Genomic DNA, 26834 nt, shown 5'->3' with positions numbered 1-26834 from the left:
AACCAGTCAGTCTGAAATCTTCACACAATTAGCACAGAGTCTACATGTTTCTTCCATTTCCCACCAAGTTTTCTCTGCTCAACATTCCCCTCAGTATTATTTCTCCCAACACAATACATAGGCCAAAACTCTGAGGTAAGAACAATCTATAATAGTAGATTACTTCTCTAGTGAAATTCTTTGAGACACAAGTCAAGATCACCAATACAATTCAGGATTTCCATATACAAGACAGAGTAATATGAGCAAGATAAGAGATTGTAGGCAAGCAAACCAACATGACCAGCTATCTTAAATTAAATATGTCTGTGTATACATACATAAAATACACATATGCAGGCAAAGACAGAGTGTGCTTTATCAGCTTAAGCTTTAGTGTAGAGAGAAACTGCTATCAGTTCACTTACCCAATAATGAAACAAGACACTGCTGTTCCTAAAAAGGCATAAGCCAAAATGGACCCCAAATTCCTGAAAAAGTGTCTCTGCACAAGAAAAAGAGGTTTATATACTTACTTTAGCAAAGTTATATTGCCCAATCAGAACCATGTAGCACACTGCTTCACTTGTATCAATACACAGAAGCACAGTTCTATTTCAGAGATACATTTCAATTACTGCTAAGTAAATTCAATCTAACTTCAATAAATTGAATAAAGCAGATCTGTGCCATGCATTAGACCCTACATGTAGCTTACTGACAGAAGGCTTATTGATAGAAACCAGCACCAATTCATGGTGTCTTCAAGCAAGATCAGAATCCGAACCCTTCTGCCATTAAGGGTCTGGCACATCTCCTCTGGGATTCAGGGTTAGGTCAGCCTCTCAGCATAATTTACTGCATTTTGGACATTTGAGAAGGACCAAAACAATTCATAACAGAACATCATTTACTTTAAATGAAACTGACATCAATGTCTGGCTAAGTTCAAAGGAAAACAAATCAGCAAAATTAAGTAAGGTTTAATACATTTATACTCAAAAATATATGTATTTTCTCTTAAAACAATATGACCTAACCATCTCTGGAGGAAATTAGATTTTTTCTTACTGTAAGTAAATGCCTGAAAGGAGACTACAATCCTGAACAAATCAGCAATCTCTCACTAAAAAAAAAGGATCTCTTCTCCTCAGAAGTTATTGCACTTACTTTCTTCAGGCTATAACCAGCATGAAAAATAATAGGAGGCAATAGAATGTTGAAGAAAACTTCTGGGTCAAATGTTACCTAAAAAATAAAATATAAAATTTCAATTAGAAACAGACATATACAAATTGTTAGGGCATTTTCCTCATTAATTTGCTGACAATCACTATTTTTGGTTGATGAAATAGATAAGCTGAGACTCTAAAACATTCGCCAGCTCCATTTCTACAAACTAGCAAAAAGCTGCAGCTCCTGTTGGTAAATAACATCAAGAAAAAACAGACATTACATTGGTTACTTGTGATCTGGCAGCAGTCTCAAACACAGTCCCCTATTTAAATTAAAAATTTCTTGCTTTAATCATAAATTAAAAATTATTCTGGAGAAGATTTCTCCTGTTGTGATACCTGATATTGGTATAGCTGCAGATAAAATGTTATTTTAGCTTACTTTTTTGTGCAAATTTATCCACTGAATAGTTATCATAAGCTAATCAAGTCAGATACAAGACCGGTTTTCAGAAATTTGGATTATACACCTTTTCCATGTATTTCAGTAGGAGTTCCAGATATCCATGAAGGACTACACTACACTAAGAACAAAAAACAACATTTAAAATGCAATCAGAAGACCTTCACAATTATGGGACTAACTAGACTCTCTTCACCTGCTGCCTGAGCACTACAACTGTGCCCTCCCAGGGTAGGACTCATTTCAGATAACTTGAGATACCTACAGCAGGCAGATACACATAGGCAGCTAAGCTCTCTTCATACTCTGCAGAAAGAAGTACTTTTAGATCACAATCCTATGCTTCAAAGTCTAGCTTTGATACACACAAAAGGTGATTAATTCCTGACACTGAATGAAAAGGCAAAGAAGACAGCTGAAAAACTGCTGATAAGTGAAGTTTACTTCCAACACCATTTGGTAGTTTATAGGGTGGAAGCAGTAACTATTTCCTGACAATAAACAGATTTTAAAACCCTAGGGAAAAAAGACCAAAGCAACAAGGAACAATCAATTCTCATTAAGAAATTACGATTTTCCTTACTTTCCATTTATACAAGGCAGTACAAGGCTTTTCGGTTCAGCTGGTCTCTGTAAATTCTACAGATGTTAGAAACATACATTTAGTCTTCCAACCACAGCCTTTAGGAAAGCACCACATACATGTAACAGAGCACAGTTTCTCCAGCAGTGATATAATACAGAAGGTACTTTTGAATTAAGCATTAAAGTGCTGTTACTATCAGGAATACTGACACCTGACACTCCCTGAGGTGCAAACGGGACAGAGGAGGGAGGAAGCATAGATGAAGGAGGACCTTAGCCAAGCATGTGAACAGGTACAGCCTCACCTTTCTCAGCATGTCATTTTGCTCCACGTTGTGGATCTTGCCAGGGCTAATTTCCCCTTTGAGCGTGTACTCGAAGAACTTGCCGCTGACGTTGACCAGCAGGGTGGTGAAGGGCCTGTCCTCCTGGGAGCAGCTGAAGGGTTTGTCATGGCCACTCGTGGAGGGGGTCCCGTACCTCAGGATCACCCCTACTATCAGTCCTGGAAGAGACGTAAAAATCCATGAGGCTGATTTGATACTCCTGCACTATAACAAGTTTCAAACATCATCCAAGGGACCGTGCATGAACTTTACAACCATATGGGCATCAAAACCACCTTGAAGTCAATTCTTACTATCAGTTTTCTGCAGGGAAAGAGAGGCCCCGAGCACATCAAAACTACCAGAGAATCTGAAGTATCTGGTACCTGACTGAAGTGACAAACAAACAGCTCTATTTCAGTTTTTGTCTTCCTCATCCTCATGCACACCTTGAAAGTGTAAACCCCCAGTCACATGAGAGGCTGAACATTAGGACACATCAAATACATCTCACCTGCCTTAGGACAAAACCAAGCAAACACTATTGCCAGAAAACAGCGACTGCTGGAAACACATGACCATAACTGATCTGGAATGGTGATGTTTGCCACATTATTTGATGGCTGCAGCAAGAACACAGTTTTTAGTCTTACAATTCTAGGCAAGTAAACAATGCCTGCTGCACAATCTTCTGTGTACTCTGCAAACTTTAAAACTAAGACATGACCTGCACAAAGAAGCCACCATATGTCATTTGCAGGCATTTTCCACATTTCATATAAACAAAAATAAAATAAGGTGTAAATGATCAATCATAAGAGATCCAGGATTCAGAAATATAGGACAAATCACTTAGGCATCAGAGAAATTCCAACATAAACCCTATAAATAACAAATGCTTCAGACTCAATGACAAAAATAATTCCTAACTTAATGCCAGGGGGCTGGAGAAGCACCAAGTTCTAACTGAGCACCATTCCTGTTACAATGTACTAAGAAAAGAACATCTGCAGAGAAAACGAATAAGAACAAAGTGGTTTTGGTATGGTAAGTAAACAAATTGATACACACTTAAAGGCTCCCTGTTGCCTTAGGATGATCTGCAATTTAATCCTTATTCCAGACAACTGCAAGATGAAGATGGATGTTTGGTGCTTTTGTTGATGAGTCAATAGTCAGCGTTGGGTTTGCTCCCTGTGACCCTCCCTCTGCACCCATAGCTTCCCCAGAGAGTAAATGAAGCTGACAGGTAGCAACCAAAAATAAATGAGGTAAATCAAACAAAAAAATCTACCACACATAACAAAAACCCCAAATAAACTTATTGCTATGACATAGTGCAAAGAGTAAAGAAGCTGTGCCCCCAAAAAGCCAACCAAAGGAGCACACCTCATTCTCCTGAGGTCCACAGTAACAAAACTGTTTTAATGCACAAAGATACAGCAGGTAGCAGCTGTGACACTAGTGGGAGGCTCATCTCCAGCCTTCCTTCTCTGAGAACAGAGCAGCAACATGATCAGTCCAAAGGAACTGGAATATTAAGAGACATTTTATTTAGAAAAGGGAAGTACATACTCAGAGAGAACACAGGAAGAGATCTCCTAAACAAGATAAATCTACTTACTGAAATTTCAATGCTAATAATTTAAATACACAGATTTAGAGCAGCATCTCCTAACACCACCAGAGCATTTTGCAGCTATGTATGATGGATGAGGGAGAAACACAGCTCTGCACAAAGTGAGTTTACAGCCAGTCACCTCCAAGCCACTTGCACTACCAGTTATGGCTACAGACCCCTTCACCAACCCATCCAGGCAAGCAGCCTAAGATTTCTGCTGCTCTCACCCTACTCACAGCTGGGAAGGGCTGCACTCACAGAAGATATCAGGAAGACTGACTGTGATAAAAATCAATCTAACCAGCATCAGCCAGAAATCCTGTAGTAAATCAGACTGCAAAAGGAAAACTGTACAGATGAGCTTATACATAGCTGTGGCATAAAGCCAAGTCAATATTGCTACTCAGCTGAGAATAGAGAGGGGGACACCTCTTAGGGTAACTTCTTAGGGTCAAAGACTGCCCTTACTGAATGCATTGCAAAAGCAGATGGGAAACCCCATTAATATTGCATTAGGAAGAGAAACCTGAGAGCAGGAGGTGATGGCACTATATAACTATAACCCACTTGTTCATTCTCCTCCATATATACCAGTTATATGACAATTACATTCCTAACTGGTACTTCTCATTTGATGTGAAGCATTCTATCCCATATCATCACTTTCCCATGGCCCAGCAGCACAGTGACAGGGAATTTTCATTCACCTCCTATTGACAGAACAGCAAAATGGATGAGATTTTTATACTGAGCACCATGCAGTTTAGGAACACGTGGTCTCTGCTGTCGGAGTGCTGTCTTGCAGCAGGATGCACCTGGACCTTTGCTGAGGCAAAAGGCTGTCAGAAGCAGCCAAGTGAGTAAAGCCACCCACAGCTCAGTCATTAAAGGAAACACATATGAAAACAAAAGGGGCCCTAGGAAGACACACAAATTCCACAGCCAGCTTCATTAGCAAAATACTAGACATTTGTTAGCTCAAAAGATGAATTAGAAGAACGGAAAGCTCCCTGACTTTACAAAGATACTGGCATACTGCTATATACATAATGTAGTCCCAAACCAACAGGTTTTGAATATTGAAGTGAAACATTAAAGCACACATTTGACAGAAGTCGTTAGTTCTTTTCCTAAAAATATTTGAAGTCTTTACAGAAAACTATTTGGAAGAATTTTCTGTTTTCCAATGAGCATTGCATCTTTTACACACTAAAAAGTTACTGGACTTGTTATGTGATTTCTACATCACATCTCACTTGATAATACAACATTAACAAAGTTCAGAGAGTTCAGTCAGCTCCCCAAGATCACAGAACACTAAAACCCCAAATGTCTTTCAGGCAGGAGAAACTGCCTGATTTATAGCCTCAGGAAGGATGCCCTCCTAAGCTGTCTGCCATTAGGTGTTATACAGAGACCAGGGCATCCTCCATAATTCTCTCTGGATGCTTGATTTCAACCATTCCTGAAACATCAGAGTTGCGGCTGAAGGACAAAAGTGGAATAGAAAGAGAGATACCCAGGATTTTTCAATGCACAAGCCCAGACTAAATCTTACTGTTAACTTAAGCATAAATTCAGTATAGCTCTGTTGTTTATTTGGAAGCAAGGAATGGCTGCTGAAACCTAGGAAGACAGGTTCAGAAAAGATAGAAAAAGATACAGAAGAATCAGTACATAAACTCTATGTCACTCCTACCCAAGGGGTTACTGCTGAAGAGCTTATGGAGAACCTGGAACAAAAGCAAATATTTTTCTGACTGCTTAAGAACACTCTACCTCTTCTAAAAGAGAACCTCTAGGCCAAATAAATCCAGCACTGCCTTTTATTGCAAGACTGCAACAAGACAGAAAAAGCTATAAATGGGTACAAATACTTCAAAATTTGAGAAGGGCCTTACTTTCAAAGTTTTGGGTTGTGGTATCTATTGCAAGAGTAAGTTTACTTCATTGCTCAAAGACTCTTATGAAGGATTATCTCAAAAACTGATACCTAATAACTTGTATGCATGACTTGCATTCTCACTTTCAATAGAGAGCATTTGTGCCAGCAGCTTGCCTATACAGTCCTGATCATGCAGGCTGTACACAAAGAATATCTTAGTAAAAGTGAAGCGTTAAATCCCGGGAATATTTTGTCCCTTCTGAAACAAATCACTATTGATAATGAAAAATACTAGACTTCAGACATAGTCATAGAATCATTTAGTTTGGAAAACACCTAAGGTGACAGAGTCCAACTGTTAACCTGGCAAGTCCACCACTAAAACATGTTTCTAAGTGCCACACCTACACAACTTTTAAACAACTCCAGGATGGTTACTCATCCACCTTCCTGGGTAATTCCAATCCTTGACTGCCCTTTCAGTGAGAAAATAATCCTAATATCCAATCTAAACCTCCTTTGATGCAAAAGGATTGGTCAACACCAATCTAACAATAGACCATTTAAAATGTCATCTTTACTTTTGGTTTTGTTTGAGTACAGAAGTCACTGAAGCGAGAACATGAATTCAGAAAGACACACACAACCACGAGTGCCTTTATCTGGTAAGAGCTGTGGTCTGTGTGATTTCCAGCCCAGTTCTCTGCTGAAGCTGCCCTGAGGTTCCAGGCAGAGCCAGCTGGCACTGACTGCAAGAACCAGAGGCATTCACACTACACATCACACAGTTTGATCAGTGAATTCAACTTGATCTGAGAATCAGTGGAGTGGATCAATCCCTGAGCTCAAACCTGTTTAGATACAGTTTCTTTCACACACTTCTGGTAAAGAGCCAGGTGCTGAACGCTGAGGGTCCTTCCCCTCCAGCCTCCAAATTGAGGGAGACTTGGCGGAGATTTTACTGCTGGGGAGACAAAGAGGAGAGGGACAGAATCTTCTGGAAAGCACACAGTGATTAAGACTAAAGGCAACAAACTTGTCGCAATGTAGGTGAAAAAAAAATTAGGCAAGGCTTGTTTTTTAAAACAATGATGTGGCTAAGCACCAGAAAGAGGCTGTCACAAAGGCTGCATCATCTCCTTCCTTGCATACAGCCAAAAGTCACTTGAGTATGGCCATGAGCAACCCAAGCTGAAGGGACCTGCTGTGAGCAAAGGGCTGGACAAGATTACCTCCTGAGGTCTTTTCCATTTGGACCCCTCAGACAGACACCTCATACTGCAAACATTTCTTCTAAATCACCTTAATTGCTTTCTGGATCAGGTCTTGGGGCTATCTGTTGCTTTGGAGCTGGGTTTTTATTTTGCTTAAATGACAGGCTGATCTCCTAACTCAGTAAGTCAGAGCAAAAGAAATAGCAACGAGTCTCCTCATAAAAGCCAAAGAGATCCAGCAGGGTAGGAGGGGGCTGCTTTTACTGCCACAGTCCACCCTCACTTGCCACCTGCCTTGGGCCTCAACTGAGCCTATCAAAAGCAGCCAAAAGAGTAACCAGGAGATAGTAAGCTAATTCCACATAAATACAGGAAAACAGGTACTGTGATACATCACATAAAGCACATGTTACTAGTACTTCTCTTGTGGTTTTTATCTTTTTTAATACAATAGTAGTATCTTTTGAAAGTGACACCACAGCAAACCACTGACAGGTTTGTGAAGCTAGGCAACACTGTCAGTGGTGAGAGCCAGTATTGGCTCGGCAGAGTTTGTCATCCCTTAGTGCAGCCCACACAGGGGCGGAATTTTATGTACCTGGACACCAGTTTCTTCAGTGATAGACAGTAAAATACTGTTAGCTTTTGAAAGTACACACAAAGAATATGGGGGGGAAAAAAGGATTTCTTACGTTTAGAAGTCTAGATTTTTCTTCCCTACTTCCAAGCTGAACTTTCTACCACTTTGAGGGCAAAGAAACAAAGCTGAAAAAAACTTGGCAAGAAGGATGAAAGAATGTCCTCTATATATTTTCAAGGTGAAAGACTAATAATAATACACAGTGTTTATCACATAGATCATTTTTCTGCTGGATGTTTGCATGCATCAAGACATCACACTTGCAAAGTTTTATTTTTAATAGCCTAAACACCAACAAATAAAGTATTTTTCCTATCACAGTGTCATCCTTTGAACATCACAGTCCATATCTTCCGATTTCACTGATTTTTTATGAAGTTTCAACACTTGTACAAAATAATTTGAGCATTTTTTTGATCCAGCTTGAGCCAGTAACACTGTATAATAATAAAAAAAAAATCAGATCACATGTTACATGCCATCTCCAGAAGCACTAGCAACTCACTCTCTATACCTGTATTTGCTTGCCACTGACTGCACTACCTGCCCTGCAGGGGAGGGCAGAGGAGCACCACCATACAACCCCTTGGAGAAGGGTTAAGCCAGTGTCTGCAGAGCCCCGGGCCTCTGACAGCATCTGCATTTTCCACAGACTCAGCACTGGTGAGGCCACACTTTGAGTGCTGTGTCAAGCTGTGGGCACCTCACTTCAACAAGAGCATTGAGGGGCTGGAGCGAGGCCAGAGAAGGGAATGGAGCTGGTGATGGGTCTGGAGCACAAATCCTGTGAGGAGCAGCTGAGGGAGCTGGGATTGCTAACCTGGAAGAAAGGAGGCTGAGGGTGACTTTATCACTCCCTGGAACCCCCTGAAAGGAGGCTGTAGCCAGGGGGAAGGGGTCAGCCTCTTCTCCCAAGTAACCAGCAACAGGACAAGAGGAAATGGCCTAAAGCTGCGCCAGGGAAGGTTGAAGCTGGACATTAGGAGGAATTTCTTCACAAGAAGGCTGATTAGACATTGGAACAGACTGTCCAGGGAGTTGGGGGAGTCACCATCCCTGGAGGTGTTTAAGAAACAGCTGCATGTGCCACCCAGTGCCATGGTCCATTGACAGGGTTGCATTTTTTGCCAAATTGGATTTGATCTCAGAGGTCTTTCCCAATCTAATTGTGATTCTGTGATTCTGTCTTGCACTCAGCGTGGCTAATCATCAACTACTTTCTCAGTGGTGCAATGCTGGCTGTGTGGCATTCACCAGCTTGTCACACCACTGCAGAAAATGCAAGCTTTGAAAAATGGGAAGCAGTTTATGTTCAGCAGTGTGAGCAACTATTAAATCCTCACTACATTTCAATTAAAAAAAATTTAAACCCAGCCTTTTTCAACAGGAAAGGAAGGCAGAGGATGCTAATTCTTCAAGTCTGGAAGAAATTTTGAGGATATCCAAACTCTAAAATTCTGAATAACAAGGTCAAGGTCATGCTTTGTCATTGCCTTGGGGTTATTTTAGATAAGGAAGTTAAAAGACAATAAACAAGCGGGTAGTTATTCCTCCTTGTAGGCAGACATTGCACTATGCTATCAAGGGCATCTTTGTAATAAGCATTTGATTCACTTTTAAAATAAGCCAAACTAAGCATAGTTTTGAATTTAAATAAACAGATTACACAAAAAAGTTGTTGGCACACTGTGCAGAACCAAATATCAAATTAACTTGCTGGCTTTGTGCTGCCAGACATATGTGCACTTGTTGCACACCAAGACTCCTCACAAGTCTTTGGTTCCAAAAACTCACAGGAGTGTAGGAATCTAGTTATTTTTTCATTTTGTTATGTTGTGTGATTTACATACTTACAGGTATAGCAAAATGGTTAAAAAAATTTATGAGCTACAGGGGCAGGCAGGTATGCTTTATTCTGTAATGCGCATTCTTACTGATGGTGAGGTTAAAGAAAAGGTTCAAAGTAGAAGAAGACTGATTTAAAACACAATTATCAAGAGATTTAAACAGAAGATTGCTTCGGAATTTCAAAAGTTAGTTTCTGAACAACTATTAAGTTTCACATACAGCTTTACATTCGCACAGGAGAGCTATAGCCCCCAAAAAAATTAGATTGTTACAAATAATTTGAAGGGATGAGTAGACCCTATTAGCAAGAGGGCAGCCACAGAAAGATGACAATAAATATGTGGCAAAATGACAGCCAGTAAGAAAAAAATGCTGGTTTTTTTCTCCCTTAGAATCTAAAATTCAGCAAAGATGAAAAATATCTTTAGAAGCTTTAAAAAAAAACCACACACCCCCCAACCCAACAGCATCTGTCCAACAGCCTGAACCGACAGGCAGCCCTGGAAGGAGCTGCTGTCCTGTGCTAATCACATGTGGCCTCTGGACCAGCCATGGGACTGTGAGTCAAGGCTCCTGAGCCAACCCCAGCCTTAGCAATGGCTCAGTGAGAGACCTTGGACAAGCCACAAAAGACAATTTAAAGAGAATCTCAACTTAGAAATAAAATACCACAGTTATAAAGGGCACAGGCAATTGTCAGAGATTACAGTCTGCAATTGACTTCAACCCAGGTGTTCTCAAGTTTAGTTACTGCATGACCATTGTTTCATGCAACACAGATTAAAGCATTTAAAGCATTTTCTGTTAAATACTTTATAAATAACATCTTAAAAGCTCCTTTATACTTCTCAAAATTCAAGTTTCCCTCCTTATTTATAAAATCCAAATAGTGAAAGCCGTACATGTACCAATACCACATATGTTCCTAGAGGTGTGAGCAGCAATGGGCCATCACAAAAACACCAACCTCTGCCTCACTGTGTCTCCCTTTCCTCCCTTCACACAGGAGTGACTCCCTAACAGGGTGCCAACTGCAACTGGTCCCAGTCCCCTGCAGCAGCAGAGCTGAAGCATTTCTTTCAATGCAGACTCCTAAGCCAGATGAGTAAAACCCCAAACACCAGCAGGCACATCAGTGACCATGCTGGCAGGCACCAAGAAGAGCAGCAGGACCAGCAGCAGTTTTTATGGTGTATAACAGAAAGCTTTCTATTTAATCCTTGTGTTCAGTGACTGCTTTTTCTCCCATTTGCATGTTAGAACACTCAGCATATCTCAAATAGGAGGCCGCAAGTTCATCAGAGTCTGAAAAATAATACTGTCAAGTCTTTTGTTACAAAAAGATTAACAGTAATAGCACCTGGCTCAGGCACTAGCAAGAAATGAGCTTTCCAGTTTAAAAAAAAAAAAAAAAAAAAAAAAAGCCCCAGAAAATAATTATCCCCCCTTCCTAAAGCTTCAGCAGAAGGAGTTATTAATCTGTCATTGCAAGGAGCCAGGCTTCAATCTGTAACCCAATTGAAACTCATTAAGCAGCAACAATCTCTTTCCTGACACTGTCATTAATTTTGAAGGTTTGACTGAAGGCAAGCAGGAAGGGGGAAGGGGCAGAAACTGCATCCCTCTTGGTACAGTTTTGGGTTCAGAGATCCCACAACAGCTACAAGGAGTGTAGATAGGTCTGGATATTTACTAGGAACATTTTGACATTGCCTCCTCAGGCCTTTGCTCATCTGTAGAAAGTAACTGATGTGTGTGAAGGCTTCATCCTAAAAACCATTTCTGATTAGGACAGGGGCCAAAACAAAGTCTTAGGAGGAAAAGGACAAGAAGAAATTTAAGCAAGGTGAATGAAATAAAATCTGTACCAGAAAAGTTCTCCTTGAGACAACTGAAAACATTCCAGTAGTTCTCTTCCCAAAGATCTTTTTGCACCAGGCCCTTTCCAGTTACTAAAAACACAACCTTCTACATGGAGAGGGGACAAAGGTTTCAAGTTGACTGAATTTTCCAGAAAATTATTTTTTGCTGAGGCAAGCCCATCTTCTGCAGCTGTGGGCAGAAAAGCAACCAGCACGTGGAGATAAAATGGTTTGTGGCTTGCAGAGAAATGTACTGACCCAGAAGACAGAAATAGCAGCAAGATGATGACTCTGGCTTTCTGTGATCATTATGTCTGACCATAGAAGCCCTGTTATTACAGCATCCAAACACACACAGTCTAACAGAAGATCTACTCCATCTCATAGAAGCAACATGTCCCTTACAGATATGTCCCAAAGCACACCAAGAAGCCACATGTTTCCTGTTTCTCCTTTCTGGGTGACTGCTGTGAGCACAGGCACTTCATTGACCATGGCCTTCTCACAACCACACCACAGCTGTCAGTCCCACTGGACAGCTGCTCTAACATCCATCTCACTATATCTGCTTTGAACCAAAAAAAGCTGGCAAATGCTCTTCTAGGACCTTATGGACAGTGTCCAGAGGAGCAAAGGAATCCACTATTACTTCTTTTCATATGTAGCTCAAAATTGAAGCACTTTTTTAGTACCAACTGCAGAAGTCAGCAAATTACTTTTGCCACAGCCTGCAGTGCATGAACAGTTTCACAGCACTTCTGCTTTCCTGACTGATTCCCATGAGCTGGAGAAGAAGAAAGAATGCACTTTTAGCTGTAACCAAAAAAAAAGCCATCCAAAAGCTCAGCCTGCTTACAAAAAGCACATTGTCCAGAGGTCCCACAGCTGCAGCTCCCAACCTCCTACACAGCTCATTACCACTCTTCTTTCCTCCTAAATTGGCACAAGCTTTACCTTTTTCCAGCTGAGCTCACCCTGCAGTTCCTAGCCACTAACTTCTTGCTCTGCTCCCACTACACACTGATGCCTCCTTGCCTGCTCCCAACAGACCTCAGGTGCTGCTGCAGCCTGGCATTTCTGCCATCCCTTCCATCTTTTTCAGCCCCAGCGGTACCAACAAGGTGCCTGAGCAATCACATCCATTTCATCTCCTTTCTGCATGCCACCTCAGCTCTAACCCCAGCACGTCTCATTGGTGGCACAAAGTGGATGGGAACCTATGATTTCATGTTTCCTCCTAGGCAAAAGGTGCTAGATGAGGGCTAATAAAATCAGATTTACTAGAGATGAAGAGCAGCCAATTGCTGCTACATGGAATAATCTGACCCATGACATCCAGGGCAGCTACTGACACCGCAGGGTTTTGGTGCAAGGCCCCGTGGCAGGACAGAAAAAGGTAAGGAGTAAAACTCCCTTACAAAGGCTGATCCCACCTACATAAGCAGAACCATCATGTACACCATGAGCTTCCTCTCAAACAACCCATTTTAAGTGTGCAAACCATACTTTTTATTTATGTTGTCTTTTGGCCATTCATTCCTCTCCCCTGCATATTTTCTTGAACAATCTCAAGAACAAACAAATTCTCAGAAATTCTGCTGTTAAGACAGCAGGTTTTCCCACACAGTTAACACAACAGCTTTCAGCCCTACACTAAAATTGTGGGTTTGGACATTTGCAAAGCAATCACTATAAAGCAATTCTTGCATCCCAAGGTAGAGGAGTACCCTCTCAGGAAAATACCAAGCCAGAAGAAGGATCATCACTTCACTTTTTCACACCATGGTGCTTTCAGAGCTGTTTCAGTTAAGCATCACCAGAATATCCTCCAAAATTCCCTAACTTTTTTCTCATGACATGATTTATATGAATTAAAAAATGTCCATTTTCATCAATAAAACTGTGTCTAACCAGTTCAGTTGAAAAATTGTTTAAGTCAACTTGCTCTTTAGATAATTAACTGCAGATGATACTTATAAAAACCTGTGAATTTAATAAAACCCCAGGAATTTATACATTTGCCACTAGAAGTATGAACAACTTCCCCTTGACGTAAAATTAGAGGATGGGATGGACCCACAGCCATGCTCACAATGATGGACAGAGAGCAGCAGGCCATGAAACCAAGACTGCTGCTCACCATGCACATCCTTAACCCTATTTGTGTACATGAGTTTAAGGAGCCTGACACATCACTGCTCAGATGCAACCTGCACAGCCTTTTCTTTCCACTTTTCCATTTAGATTTTTCAAGTCAAATACAGTATTAGCTAATTCTGGCTTCTATTCAATTTCACTTCTCCAAAGACTAAGAAAGCTGCAGGACAAAATAATGCAAGTGCCAATGACAGCAAGATGTAATATTTTATAATGCATTTTGTCCAGCTTGCAACAGCCATCCCAAACCACAGAAAAAGCCCCTCATTTATCAGCAATGTGCCTGCTAGGGCCCTGGTATCAGATAAGTAGTTGAAACTAACAGAAAAAAAAAACCAAAAACCCCAAAGAACAATGGTATGTATGGATAAAAGGTTACTCCACCCTGCCCTAAGTGCTGAGACAATCTATATCCATCAACACTGCTCATGGAAACAGCTACCTCGGGGAGCATGCAACTGGATTTTTGTTTTTAAAAATTATGTGCTAGTACTGCTGCTTTTGGACAGCATGGTTAAGAGACAGATGACTAATTAGGTACTTGGAGAAACTCCTCTTGAAACTTTAAAAACTACTTATTCCAAGATTTTCTACCATGTGAATTTGCAGGTTAAATGGCAGGGTGTAGCATTTATTAATATCCTCACAGCACAAAAGCTTGACCAGTAGCTAACACAAAGACCTCAGATTTACTCCATTGGAGGTAAAGTATCTAGGGCAGTTCATTGCTACTCCTATTTTGCCTGCACCAAGCTCTGGTTTGGTACCAGCCCTCTGTATACCTTGACATTTAGGGAAAACACTAGAACTGGTGAATGGCACTTGCCCAGAGCCAGCAGGAAACACAACTCTCATCTCTTCCTCTTCCAAGCATTAAAACAAAGAGAAACCAGCCCAGGATTTCCCATATCTCCCACTGCTGCTCAAAGCACCAAGTCAGAAACAAATAACTTTTCCTTTCAACCCACTGCTTGAGGCTTCCAGTCCAACGCAGCATTTTCAGCACAACATGGTACTTTTTACACCTCAGAAGAAACATTTTAATATCTCAAAGTATTACAGTTGAGTTCATATACACCTCATAGGCAGAAACTGAATGTCTTCTGTGCAACTCATGTTTTAAAAGCTACAGATGTGCTTTAAATGAAGTTCATTTTTTTCAGACACAAAGTCCCTGGTGCACTTGAAGAGAGTTCTGATTTAATGATTTGCCTTTTAAAAGCCATTAGCAGTTTGCAGCAGCTCCCACACATTTATCTTCCATGCTGTTCATCACAATGGGTGGGGAAAAAAGAAGAGTACACAGCTGCAAACAAAACAAATTAAAGTGTTAGAACTGACTTAAGTCTGACAAACAAATCTAAAAGTTCAAGCTCAGATTCACAGTTTAAATACCTACTAGGACAAAACATTTGCAACTTGAAACTGTCATAACTGCAGAGAAAAAGAAATTACCAAGAATTTGCTCAAGCCTCCAGGGAAAAAAGAAAAAAAAAAAAAGAAAATTTGCTTTTTTTCCTTAGATGTCAGCTGAATGTTGCTTGCTAAAACCACTTTTGAGTCCTAAAAAAAGCCACTTCCTGGATTTAAAGACTGAAATGTTTTGGAAGAGTTTTAGAAAACTCCCAAATCACATAATAGAGCTTTTCAATTTCAGATACACAGCTTCTTATACAAAAGTAATTCAAAATGTGGTCACCTGTAGCATGGATTGCCTTGGTGAAATACACCCATTTATTGACAAATACTATTACATTTATGCATTACTTTCTACTGGTTAAGGGTTTGCAGAATGGAGGAAGTCGGATTCTTCACTTAGACTGTCCAAAAACTGGGGGAGGCAGTGGTTTCAAAGACAGCCTCCAACTCCAGGCAGCAAATTTGGAGTACACAATGCAAGGGGATGCACACTTTCCACTATGACAAGTCCAACTGGTGGGAACTCGCAGGATTTTAAGATTAGCAATCCTTAAAATTGACTCCTGTGTATACAAAGACAAAACCAGAGTTCCAATCAGAAGTTTGGAGCAAAAGTTTATTCAGACTATATTTCTCTAAGATCTTCCATGGCTTTTTACTGGAGACAAACACAAAATTTTGTTTTTATGGAGCAGGCTCAGCTGCTTTTCCCTAGCACATCAGCAGACCTTCTAGCACATCTGCTGCTTTCACTGTTACCATTCCACTGGCAGATATGGGTTGCCCCTCCCGTTCATCTCCTCTGTTCCCTTTGGGAAATCCAGGTCCCAGTGAACCATCCAGCAACAAGTGGACAACCAGAACATGCAGGCTGCAGCACCACCTGGACACTCCTAATACTTATTTATAGTCCTAAAAAAGCAGCTTGAGCCTTGCCACAGTCCCCACTGACCAGGGGCAAACCCAAGGTCCTGATGTGCTATACAAAGTATTCATTCTGCAAACTCCTTAAAAGTTTCATACAACAGGAGCATGGAGGCATAAAATTGATGGCTGCCCTACCCATCACACATGGAAGCACACCTCTAACTTTAAAGAGTCTGGTAAGAACTCTGACAAAAGTAAAAGGTGGTTTTTAAAAGAACTGCTCTCACTCTGAGGTTACAGAGTATGAAGCTTATTAAATATTAAGGCCAGACAAATTGCAGAGATGTCAACAAGACTCAAGACTTTGCAATCCAATACTGACAGGCTGAGCAGTCACTGTGGTAACCACAACCAATATTGCTGGAGTTTTTGCAAAAGGCATAATTACATAAAAATAATTTGATGTATTTTCCAGACAAGGAGTAGAAAATATTTCTGTCAGAACATTTCACAGTTCCAGTTTCTGAGGAAATATCTCATAAAAGCAAGGCAAGTTCTATCAAATAAAATTTGTATAATCATATTTTGCTAGACTTAAACCCTATCCTCATTGATGTCTGTGCTTTAAAATAAATTTACTGTGAAAGATTAACTTGAGACCTCCATAAAAGATTTTTAAGGGGGATTTAAAAAAAAAAGTCAAGACTTCTTAAATAAAAAAACAAACAAAAAAGTGGCAATAGTAAGAACAGCTATTTTAGCTGTTAAAAGAATCACTTACTGCACTAGGAAGAAAAAAAATACAAATAAAGGTATGAATATTTCCAAAGAGGATTCCATAACAATTGTGCCATTAGTTATGAAATATTAGAAACAGTTATATTTAGCTGTACTTTTAGCTAGGCTTCCACACTTGGATCAGAACTACAGCCCTGATTCCCAGGACAGCAGAAGACCCACAGATGCTGGGGCAGGGAGGGCACTGTGACAGCTCAGAGAGCAAGGAAAAGGCTGGGTGATGGCAGACTGACAACAAAGCAAAGACAAAAGCACTTCCCAAGAAGCAAAGTGCAAAGAAGCTGTAACCAAAACTGCAAGGAACTGCCTCCCCGGCTTTTCTTTTCCCTCTGTCACTGGTGTCATTGCGTCATCTTGACTCCAACACCATGTTTCTGTGCAGAACACAATTTTCTAAAGCAAACTTAAATGTTCCACTCTGCACAAGCAGCACAATAAACTTAATTTCAGTTTGCTTTAGAAAATTGCTCTCCGCTCCCAGAAATCAGCAGGCAGAACATGAGAACGGTGTGCTGGGTTAGACAGCTCAAACACAAAACCCAGCTTCATTCCAACACATACCTTGGATTTACTCTAAGATTAGCCTTGCCGCACCTCACAGGAGGCTGCTGAGCACTGGGATCATGTCCAGTTTGTTGACATTTTTTCAGGATATCAGCAAGGTGGGTCTCTTCCAAGAGTGACAAAGCCTTACAGCAAAGCCATGCTGTCTGCTGAGGTAGATTCCAAGCTTAGGCCTCTAAGAGCTACCAGGTGATGCCAACAACCACAGACCCTTTTTACCAGGGGCATGACCTGGCATTCTTGCACAAATAAGTATTTATGGGTTTGGTTGAGAAGAGCAGTGGGCTTTCCAAGTTTCACTGATACACAAAACCATATGTGGGAGCACAAGAAAAGAAATTCCCAATTGCAGGCATCAGAAAGGAGCAGCTGCAAGCTGCAGTGAATGCTTTAGGTTTTGTTCCTTGCCACAGCTCCTCACCTGCAAGATGAAGCCATAGCACTGCTCTGCAAATGCATGTCAGGGTTTGATGATAGTGGAAACCTCGGGAGCAGACATCACATTCACAGAATCACAGAATTTCTAGGTTGGAAGAGACCTTTAAGATCAACGAGTCCAACCCATGTTCTAACACCTCAACTAGATCATGGCACCAAGTGCCACATCCAGTCTTTTTTTAAACACATCGAGGGATGGTGACTCCACCACCTCCCTGGGCAGATGATTTCAGTATTTGACCCCTCTTTCTGTGAAAAACTTCCTCCTTAATTCCAGCCTGTATCTCCCTTAGCACAGCTTGAGACTGTGTCCTCTTGTTCTGTCTGAATAGAATAGAAGGAAGGAAGAAAACTTTACAGAAACATGTTCCATGATAATAGCCTGATATACCACATGGAAGTTCTCTGCTAGAAGCTAACAGGGACACCATGAGTGAAGTAGGCTTTCAAGTCGACTGCTGGACGTGATTTGCTATTTTGGATACACTATCTCAAACAGTATCTAGGAGCTGCTCCTCACTGCTGCTGGAAACACAATATCCTTCAGTATAAGATAAAGAACTAGTTGGACTAATGCAGCCAAAGCACAGTGGAACAAACACAATGGTGCATTTCCTTAGAATGGGCAGAAGCAGTGCACAGGTTGATCTGGTACACTATGAATATGACAGACATCATTTTTGCAGGACCCAGACCCCTAGTGAAATATCCTAGGAGTCCACATGAACATGGGGTGTAATAATATTGGACATTGTTATTCAATTTTCTGCACCAGAAGTAGCATGGAAGCTGGTTCACACAAACATACTGTACAGTCCTTCAGTGTGACCTGTCAAAATCTTCAAGTAGGAACATGAAAAAAATTTTATCAGTGAGATGGCTATAGTAATACAAATCCAGCCTGACAGATAACAGCTGGGCAACTGATGTCTACAGAAATGCAAATATTCAATTAACAACATCTCTGAGCAATAATCACAGGTGTCCTGATGTCAGGAAATGCAGTCACACCATTACCTGTCAAACCAGGGAACACACGTACATCAGCACAGAAGTGCAAAAAAGCACACCACTGTGTGCTCAAGCCTAGCACTAGCAAAGATCCTAAAGATGGAAAGTACACACAAAATAATTTCATTTAAAAGCTAAAGAAAATCGTGTTCAAAATATGCACCTAAGTGTCTTCTATAGCTCTGTGTCTTCATCAAGGGAAAAACCTCTCCCCATTACTTGCTGCCTGTCCTCTCTCCATCTCTCTGAAATAGCTGCTATTTCCAAGCTCTTCATTTGCTGTTCAAAGGCCTTCATGCAAGAGTTGTCAGTCACAAATTACCAGTAGCAAAACACTGTTCAGAGAAAATTGTCTTCAAAAGGCACCACTAACATTCATCACTTCAGTAGCTCTATCAAAGTCTGGCTATACTTGCTTGTTGATTCAAACAGAAGAGATTCCATAGTGAAATCTCAAAGGCAAGAAAACCCTCTTCAGACCAGAATATTAATATTGTTTGCCACAAACGACTCTCAATGACATGCTGTATTTTTATTTCATATATTTGGTTTGTGCAGTTGCTAAACCAGCTACTGCCAATGGAATCAGAAGCCCCAGGCAGTCAAGACATGTCTGTACCAGACACCCTACTCACACATACCCTCCAAAACACTTACAAAACAATTTCAATGCAATTCTCTATTTTAAATTACATTGTACTAGCTTCCCATGTTTTATCTATTTGAAGTGTTGGTTGTAGTTGAACCAGGTTGTTAACATGAGACATTCCTAAACTGCTGCACCAATGGAGCACTGGGAAGTGCTGTATGCCACCTGAAGGTACAGCAGCTGCCCAGTGGTCATTTACTCCTGATAAACATCTTTTGCAGGAGAAATTGTTATCACTGAGGATAGAACTGCTAAAGTGCTTTATCCAAACATCATGGGGGAAAAAACCTGCATTTACCAACACCTACCCCATCAAGGGCAAATTGGAATATGAAGGCACCCACTCTTGGTCACAGTACTATTTATATTTGAGAAACAGAGGGAACATTTCAGCCTCCAGAATCAGCTCTGATCTTCAGCCAGCACAGCAGAGTGTTCCCTGTTCAGTGCTCCTGGCACAACACAGTGCAGCATCCCACTCAGAATTGTAAGCACCTTTTGATAAGACTTGTCTGATAAGATAAGCACAGCTAGCAATGGAAAGGAGAATTAAAAACCAAAATTACAAGCTTTCAGTGAGAAATAAACAAATCAATCACACTTAGGAAGAAAGACAGCATGTGCTGTACTAGTGTGTCTTGGACTAGACACCATCTCTGAGTACTCTACCGTGCTTTTAATAAAAAGAGTATGTTACCCAATGCTAACATTTTTTTCAGCCCAAATACTCCACAGTATACTGACAACTGAATAAATGCCCAGGACAATCTGCCCATTCATGACTGCTGGAGTTCATCATTCCTACTTATTCTTCATCCTTTGCAGATGCAGTAATCGTTATGAATGCAGGCTTTCTTCAGATTGTAAAGAATGGCAATAGGGCCATAATGAAAATCAATCCAAAGAAAATCCAAGCTTTCAGAGCATGCACTGAAGATTTGCTGATCTGTACAAAGGTCAGATAGAAAACATACACACTACAAACAAAACAGGAAAGTGGTGGGAATTGAGTAAAAATGGTTTATGAAGCACTGCATCATTTAAATGTTCTATTTCAGAAATCACATGTGCTTCTGTATAAATAAGTTTTTTCACAATACCTTCCCTCTCAAATATGCAGAAGGGCTACCTTTGCCCATTCCTTTTTATTTAAGGATCAGTAACTCACAGAAAGAAAGACTGACAAAAATAAAAAGAGGTTACAAATAGGCTGAAACATTGTTGCAATTGTAAAAGGTATTGTAAAGCTTTCTGCTGCTTCCTTACAAAAGTATGTCCATGTCAGGTCCTGATGTGTTCTGAAGTTGCAGCAGTTAAATAATTATTGAGAGAACAAAAATTATTGCTGCAATGCCTATTCATTCCAAGGACCTCTAGAGAATTACTGCTTCAGTGAGCCTTTCCTCAGCAGCAGGCAAACCAGCTTCACAGCGCTTTTGCTAGAGCCCAACAGAAATTAAAAAGAAAAAATCTCTCCCAAATTCTAAAAATAAATTACACAATTGCAAATGTAACCCAGTACAAAGATTTTTTTTTTTTATTTTCACAAGCTGTATCAGTTTATGAAAGAGGAATTATTATGAAATATGAGCAGGTTAGATAACAATAAATGGGAAATCAAATTGAATAACTGCTCCTTCAGTGAAGTTTTACCTGGCTGTTAGACTCAGGCATAGAGCACCAGTTTTGGGATTAGAGCTAATTATCCTGAGAAAGCAAGTAAGACTCTTCAGCCTACCATATTCTTCTGCAATAAATAGCTGTAATATTTCAAAAGGAACAACAGGACTTTGGGGATGAGCACAGCATTATCACTGTTACCAAAATGTTTCAGGCTATGAGATCCACATGGGTGCAGGAGAAACTGTCATATTTGTTACAAAAGCAAAGCACTGACAAAAGGTGCACCCAATTTCTCATGCTAAATGCTGACAGACTGAACTGCCAGATCATTGGGAAAACACTCAGAGTGTCAGGCTGCCAAGCTGTAGGCCACAAACATAACGATTTAAAAAAATTGGCAGACAATATCACTACAGATATAAAATTCACATATTCATTATCCTGCATAAGGACTGGTCACTACTAAAGTACTTGCTTTGAGGACTGGATTTAGTTTCAATTACTCTCTGAGTAAGAGACCATATTTTCCAGCAGTCTAAGTGGAAAACTTACCATTAAATTCAGCTCAAAGTTAACAAGGTGTGCCCCAATCCTTCTGCCACAACAGTGTGGTGGTGTTCACAGTGGTCCCAGGATGAAGGAAGAGATGAGAATCTTGACTCAGTGTTTCAGAAGCCTGATTTATTATTTTATTATATATATTATATTAAAAGAAAATTATATATTATACTAAAAGAATAAAAGAAAGAATTACATCAGAAGGTTAGCAAGGAAAGGAAAGGAATGAAATAATAAAATCTTGTGACTGACCAGAGAGTCCCAGACAGCTGGACTGTGACTGGCCATTAATTAAAAACAACCACATGAGACCAATGAAAGATGCACCTGTTGCATTCCACAGCAGCAGATAATTATTGTTTACATTTCGTTTCTGAGGCCTCCCAGCTTCTCAGGAGGAAAAATCCTGGCAAAAGTATTTTTTGTAAAATATGTCTGTGACACAACAGTAACTAAAAATTCCACCAAATCAAATGGAAATAAAGGACTGAGAGGATCTTGCAACATGAGCAATGCACACAATGGCCAATATGAAGACACTTGTGACAAACACCAAAATACCACAAGGCAGGAAACCCCCCCATTGGTTGTTTTACCAATACTCAGATACCCTTGAAAAAAAAATTAGTCACCTTTTTTTATAATAGTTGACTAGAAAGAAAGGGCCACAAGAAGCCACTGCACTCCTCTGGGCTGGGTTAAGATCCATGGGCACTCCAGCACCCCCCAGTCTCTCACACACACTTGTCCTGTGAGAGAGGTGGCAGCCTGCCTGCTTTGCATGGCTATAACAAAGGAAAATGGATGTGTGGCAGGCACAGGTAGATATGCAGAGTCAGATCATGCTTAGCTGGGGCTCTGTGTGATCATTGCAAGAGCAAAGAGCATGCACAGCATCAACTGCTTCAGAGCAGAGGTTCCGCTTTTCCTGGAACTGTAAAGGCAGCACTGACGGAAATCTCTGAGCAAGGACAGAATCACAGCTCATGATCTGATTCAGCAGTGAGTTTCCCAAGCTGTCTTGAGCAAACCTTCCCGTTGCACTTCAGACCTAGTATTATTGTCCATCTTTAAGAGACAAAAATTAAAATTAAAGGTTTTACAGTGCTTGGATACTTCTCACGGAGCTGTAAATACACACACTATTTTTTTCTCCATCCCATATAAACAGGCAGTGATCAGTGATAAAACCTGGGTTCCAGCTTCAGGCTGATAAGTAGCATTAGCCCAACTATTCCCCTACTCCCTGCTATCATACTGTTCCTGTAGGTGTACTAAGCAAGGAGGAATACAAAGAAAAAAAGCAGCAGCATAAACAGGTGACTAAAAATATTTTTAAGGGCTGAGCAATTTACTTGTGGTGGTTCAGAGATGGTGCAACTGACATTAACTTCTGAAAGCCTTTGTCAGTATTTACCTCAACAGCCTAACCCCAGTCGCAGCCAGGACTCCCCTCCTTTGTTAAGTTCCTAAAAGAAAGTGTTATTTTTCAGGATTTCCTATTTATTATCTCAAAGATTTGAGGTTACTGGACTGTGACCCACAGACTAAATAGAAAGGTCAAACAAATAGCACAGGAATACAGCAAGGAAAGCTGGACTAGTAAATCAGAATATTTTTCTTCTTTGCAGAAAGCTAGTTTTTCAGCCATTGATTTGCTACCCCTAAAAGAAATTCATATCACCCCCGATATTTCTGTCTTCCCATAGTCAGCATCTCAATTGCAATAAGTCTGAGTCCTCTGCCTTCACCTTACTGCAGACACAATTCACACAAGCACTTCTCCTTGGGGTACCTTTTGCTGCAGGAATCTGTTCTGCAACTCCTTCTGGCCAGGTTAGGTGATTTCAGTTCTGGCTGACCCCCTGCTCACTGAAGCTTACAACAAGGCTGCTTGATTCTCAAGCCCATCAAATCCTAGGCCATAGATAAACTTTCCTGGCCAATAGGACCATTTGCCTTACAGAACATGTCCTGCAAATGGGACATCCCAGTAGTAGTAACTCCTGGGTCGAGAAACTTGGTCAGTTCAAGCTACAGTATGAAAACCAGCTTTGTTCCAGACATATCAGACATTTTAAACATGTTTTCAAATTTATTTTCATTAGCCTTGAAGCCCAGCAGTATGGAAAGGATCTCTGGCAAACAGCTGCTAACAGAAATCAGTAATGTCTTCCCAAACCTTTTAAAGAACTTTAGAACACCTTCCTGCTTGCACCAGTTCACTGCCTCCAAGCCTCAGAAAGCCCCTGTTTTAACAGGAACTTCCCATAAATCTGCATTTGTCAACAAGCTGCTGTCCCAATCCTCTCAACCAGTAAGGCAAATAGAATGTAACAGGAAAACCACCTACAGTAAGAGCAGTTAAATTTAGGAGAGTACCTAACTATTAACTTCAGGTGTATCAGCTTTCCACAGGCATATATTTATCTCAGTGTATGATTCACAGACTTTTTATATTCTCCACACAACATACACTCAGTTTATGTATCAGGACCACAGAATGATGAATCTAAGTTTCAGTTGAAATGTTTTTCTGGTGTTATTAAAAAAATACCATATCCACATGTAAAATGGTATATTTTCTATAATAAATCAAATGCAAATAAGTAGTGTTTCCAATCAAGTGAGGCATCAAAAGTCTGTCTCTGTGCTCAGACAAAGTATTACACAAGAACAGGCTATTCTGGAAAGTGAGCAATTCAGCTCTGAGGCGTGCATGTTGTGTGTGGGTGCACACACATGGGTCAAATGTGATCTGTTCAAAGATCAAAAATGCCATGCATGTGTTGCATCACTGGGATTCTGGCATGTTAACATAATTACAAAAGCTCCAAATATTGTTCTTATGCATTGCCCTTTCCTGCATTTAAGTCTTCTGGGGATCTTGGAAGGTTTAACTTACTGAAAGATTGCTTTTTTTACAAACTTGTTATAAACATGCTACTTATTATAAATGTTACAAATTAGCTCAAATTTCCTTGCTTACTGTTCAAGGAAAATTCTGTAACATAACCCTGGTGGTAAATAGTCTCAGTGGTCCAAGTTTTCTTCTCATAGCTGTGAAATCCATGCGTTGCTTATGAGTCAAACTTTAGGCCTTTTTTAAAGTATAAGGGCTAAAAACTAGGTCTTGACACAGTCTATTAGCAAGTTAAAAAACATTAGTTTGATTCTTTTTATGATTAAATTGTCCTAGAGATACTGACATCTTTATCTTTCACTTTACTGCGGACAACTGAGAACGCAGAAACAAAGCAAGAGAGGGTCAGGGAAAAAAATTTCTTATAACACACAAAAAAAGTTTAATCTGAACAAAATTCTCCTGTGCCTTGAAAACCACAATGTCAAAAGAGCCAATGTTGAAGTGAAAGCCTGGACTGTAGATATGTAGAGAGACAGCAATTCATGCCTTACTCACATGTTACTTGAAATATCTTCCGCAGCTTAAGCAGCTTACAGGTGAAGACAAGGCACAGATAGTTTTCATTAGTGGTCAGGGGAACCAGTCTCAGTGATGAAGACTGTGGTAGCAGGAGGAAGATAAAAATGACAAGCCATTTCAGCCATTCTAATATTAAGCCAATCCTCACATTCCCATGAGGCAGAGAAGTGAGCAAAGGTTTTTAGTTTAGAATGGGGAAAAAAAATGTAGGTCTGATGTATGGAAAGGAACCAGGCTGTTCAGCTTTAAAATAAACTATTGGATGCACCATGGAGAGAAATGAAGTAACAAGGGAAGAGTGTTCGGAGAGTCCCACAAAAAACAGGCAGTCAGCATAATACAATCTCTGAGAGCTAAAACACATGACAATTGTAATACCCACAGGAACCATTGCAGAGCAAGGCTGATGTGTCATCATCATGCAAATGAAGGAAGAAGAGCAAAAGTAGGCCAAAAAATTGTAAAAACATCATGCCCCAAAAATTGGGGGAGTTTCAACCTTCTCTTAGAGCTGTGGTAGAGGAAGCACCTAATGCAGAAACACCACTTGTGGCCTGGTACCAGAGGTAAAGACAATCTCTAGAGTGGTCTGGTTTTTGTTTTAAGAACATAACTATAAGTTTATGCAATACCTAGAAGATGGAGACCCTGATGGGGGCTTTAGCTTTCACAGGCTAAGGATAAAGTGATCATAAATGCAGAGTAGATCATGCCTACACCTCCTGCCCCAGCTTTTCAGTCTTTAAAAGAAGGGCTATATCATGTGTATGAAGAAAAGATAATGCAAAAGTTCCCCTCTATGTGATTAGGATTGACAAAACACTATCTAACCTCATAAGAACCTGATACAATGAGGTTAGATATTTGTGTTTGAAGCACAGAGAACAAAAAAAAAAGTAACTGTCCCATCTTTTACACTTTGGAAGAGATCCCAAAACCATTAGGATCAAAAAATGAAAATGTTGAAACAAGTAGACTCAAGCATTTGCCAGCAAAAGCAATAAACCCTTTTTATGGCTCCCTGAGGAAATGGGGAACATAATCAAGTACTAAGTATCACCAAGATATCTATGTTGACATTTCTCTCTTTCATGCAGGCACATGTATAATCAGAGTGTGCTGCAATTGTATTTTGTTACTGCAGCTTAACAAGCAGATCATCATTAGGAAATCACTCACTAACTCTCAAGTCACGTAGAGCTGAGGAAAAGATTAATTTTACATCTATGTATCTCTATAAAAGATAATCAGAAAGAGATTGCGTGTGTGTTTGTGTTTGTGTGTGTACACACATTACTTTACCTTGAGTGAACATAGTTGAAAGAAGGTTAGGAGTCTCTAGATATAAAAATCAACTTCATAAGCAAATTTTTGCCAAGTCAGACATACTGCTGTGCAGAGATCACAGGCAATAAAGGTTAGCCTGAAACAGTGTCCTGACACTCAGTTGCTTATGTAAAAGTCTATTCCAGCATTAAAGTTGTTTCACACATCTTCAAAATACTCGTCTTCTTCCAAGAATAATTCACTGTAACCCATGTCTGGTGGGAATACATTCCCTGTAAGACACTAGTACTGCAGATAGGTATGACAAAGCCACACCCTTTATGCTGTGCAGAGCATAAAGATGCCTCTCAAAGTAAAAATCTTCAAGACAACCCAAACAAGCAGAAGTGCCCACTTGAATTTTGTGAGCCAGGAAAGGAT

General features: G+C 40.3%; 1 protein-coding gene across 2 annotated transcripts in view; it reads right to left on the bottom strand.

The window, feature by feature from the left end:
- The window catches only part of SLC9A7 (solute carrier family 9 member A7), a 69470-nt gene that overhangs the window by 33655 nt on the left and 8981 nt on the right, over positions 1-26834 (bottom strand). For both annotated transcript variants that reach the window (XM_074535737.1, XM_074535738.1), the window contains exons 2-4: positions 2508-2707; positions 1150-1227; positions 408-484 (exon numbers count right to left, since the gene is read on the bottom strand). In XM_074535737.1, the coding sequence (XP_074391838.1) occupies positions 408-484; positions 1150-1227; positions 2508-2707 (355 nt within the window). The remainder of the gene's footprint in view (positions 1-407; positions 485-1149; positions 1228-2507; positions 2708-26834) is intronic.

The sequence above is a fragment of the Zonotrichia albicollis genome, chromosome 2 (assembly GCF_047830755.1).
Source record: "Zonotrichia albicollis isolate bZonAlb1 chromosome 2, bZonAlb1.hap1, whole genome shotgun sequence".
NCBI classification, from domain to species: domain Eukaryota; kingdom Metazoa; phylum Chordata; class Aves; order Passeriformes; family Passerellidae; genus Zonotrichia; species Zonotrichia albicollis.
The sequence above is the reverse complement of the archived record's forward strand: the minus strand, read 5'-3'. Positions and strand labels throughout refer to the sequence as shown.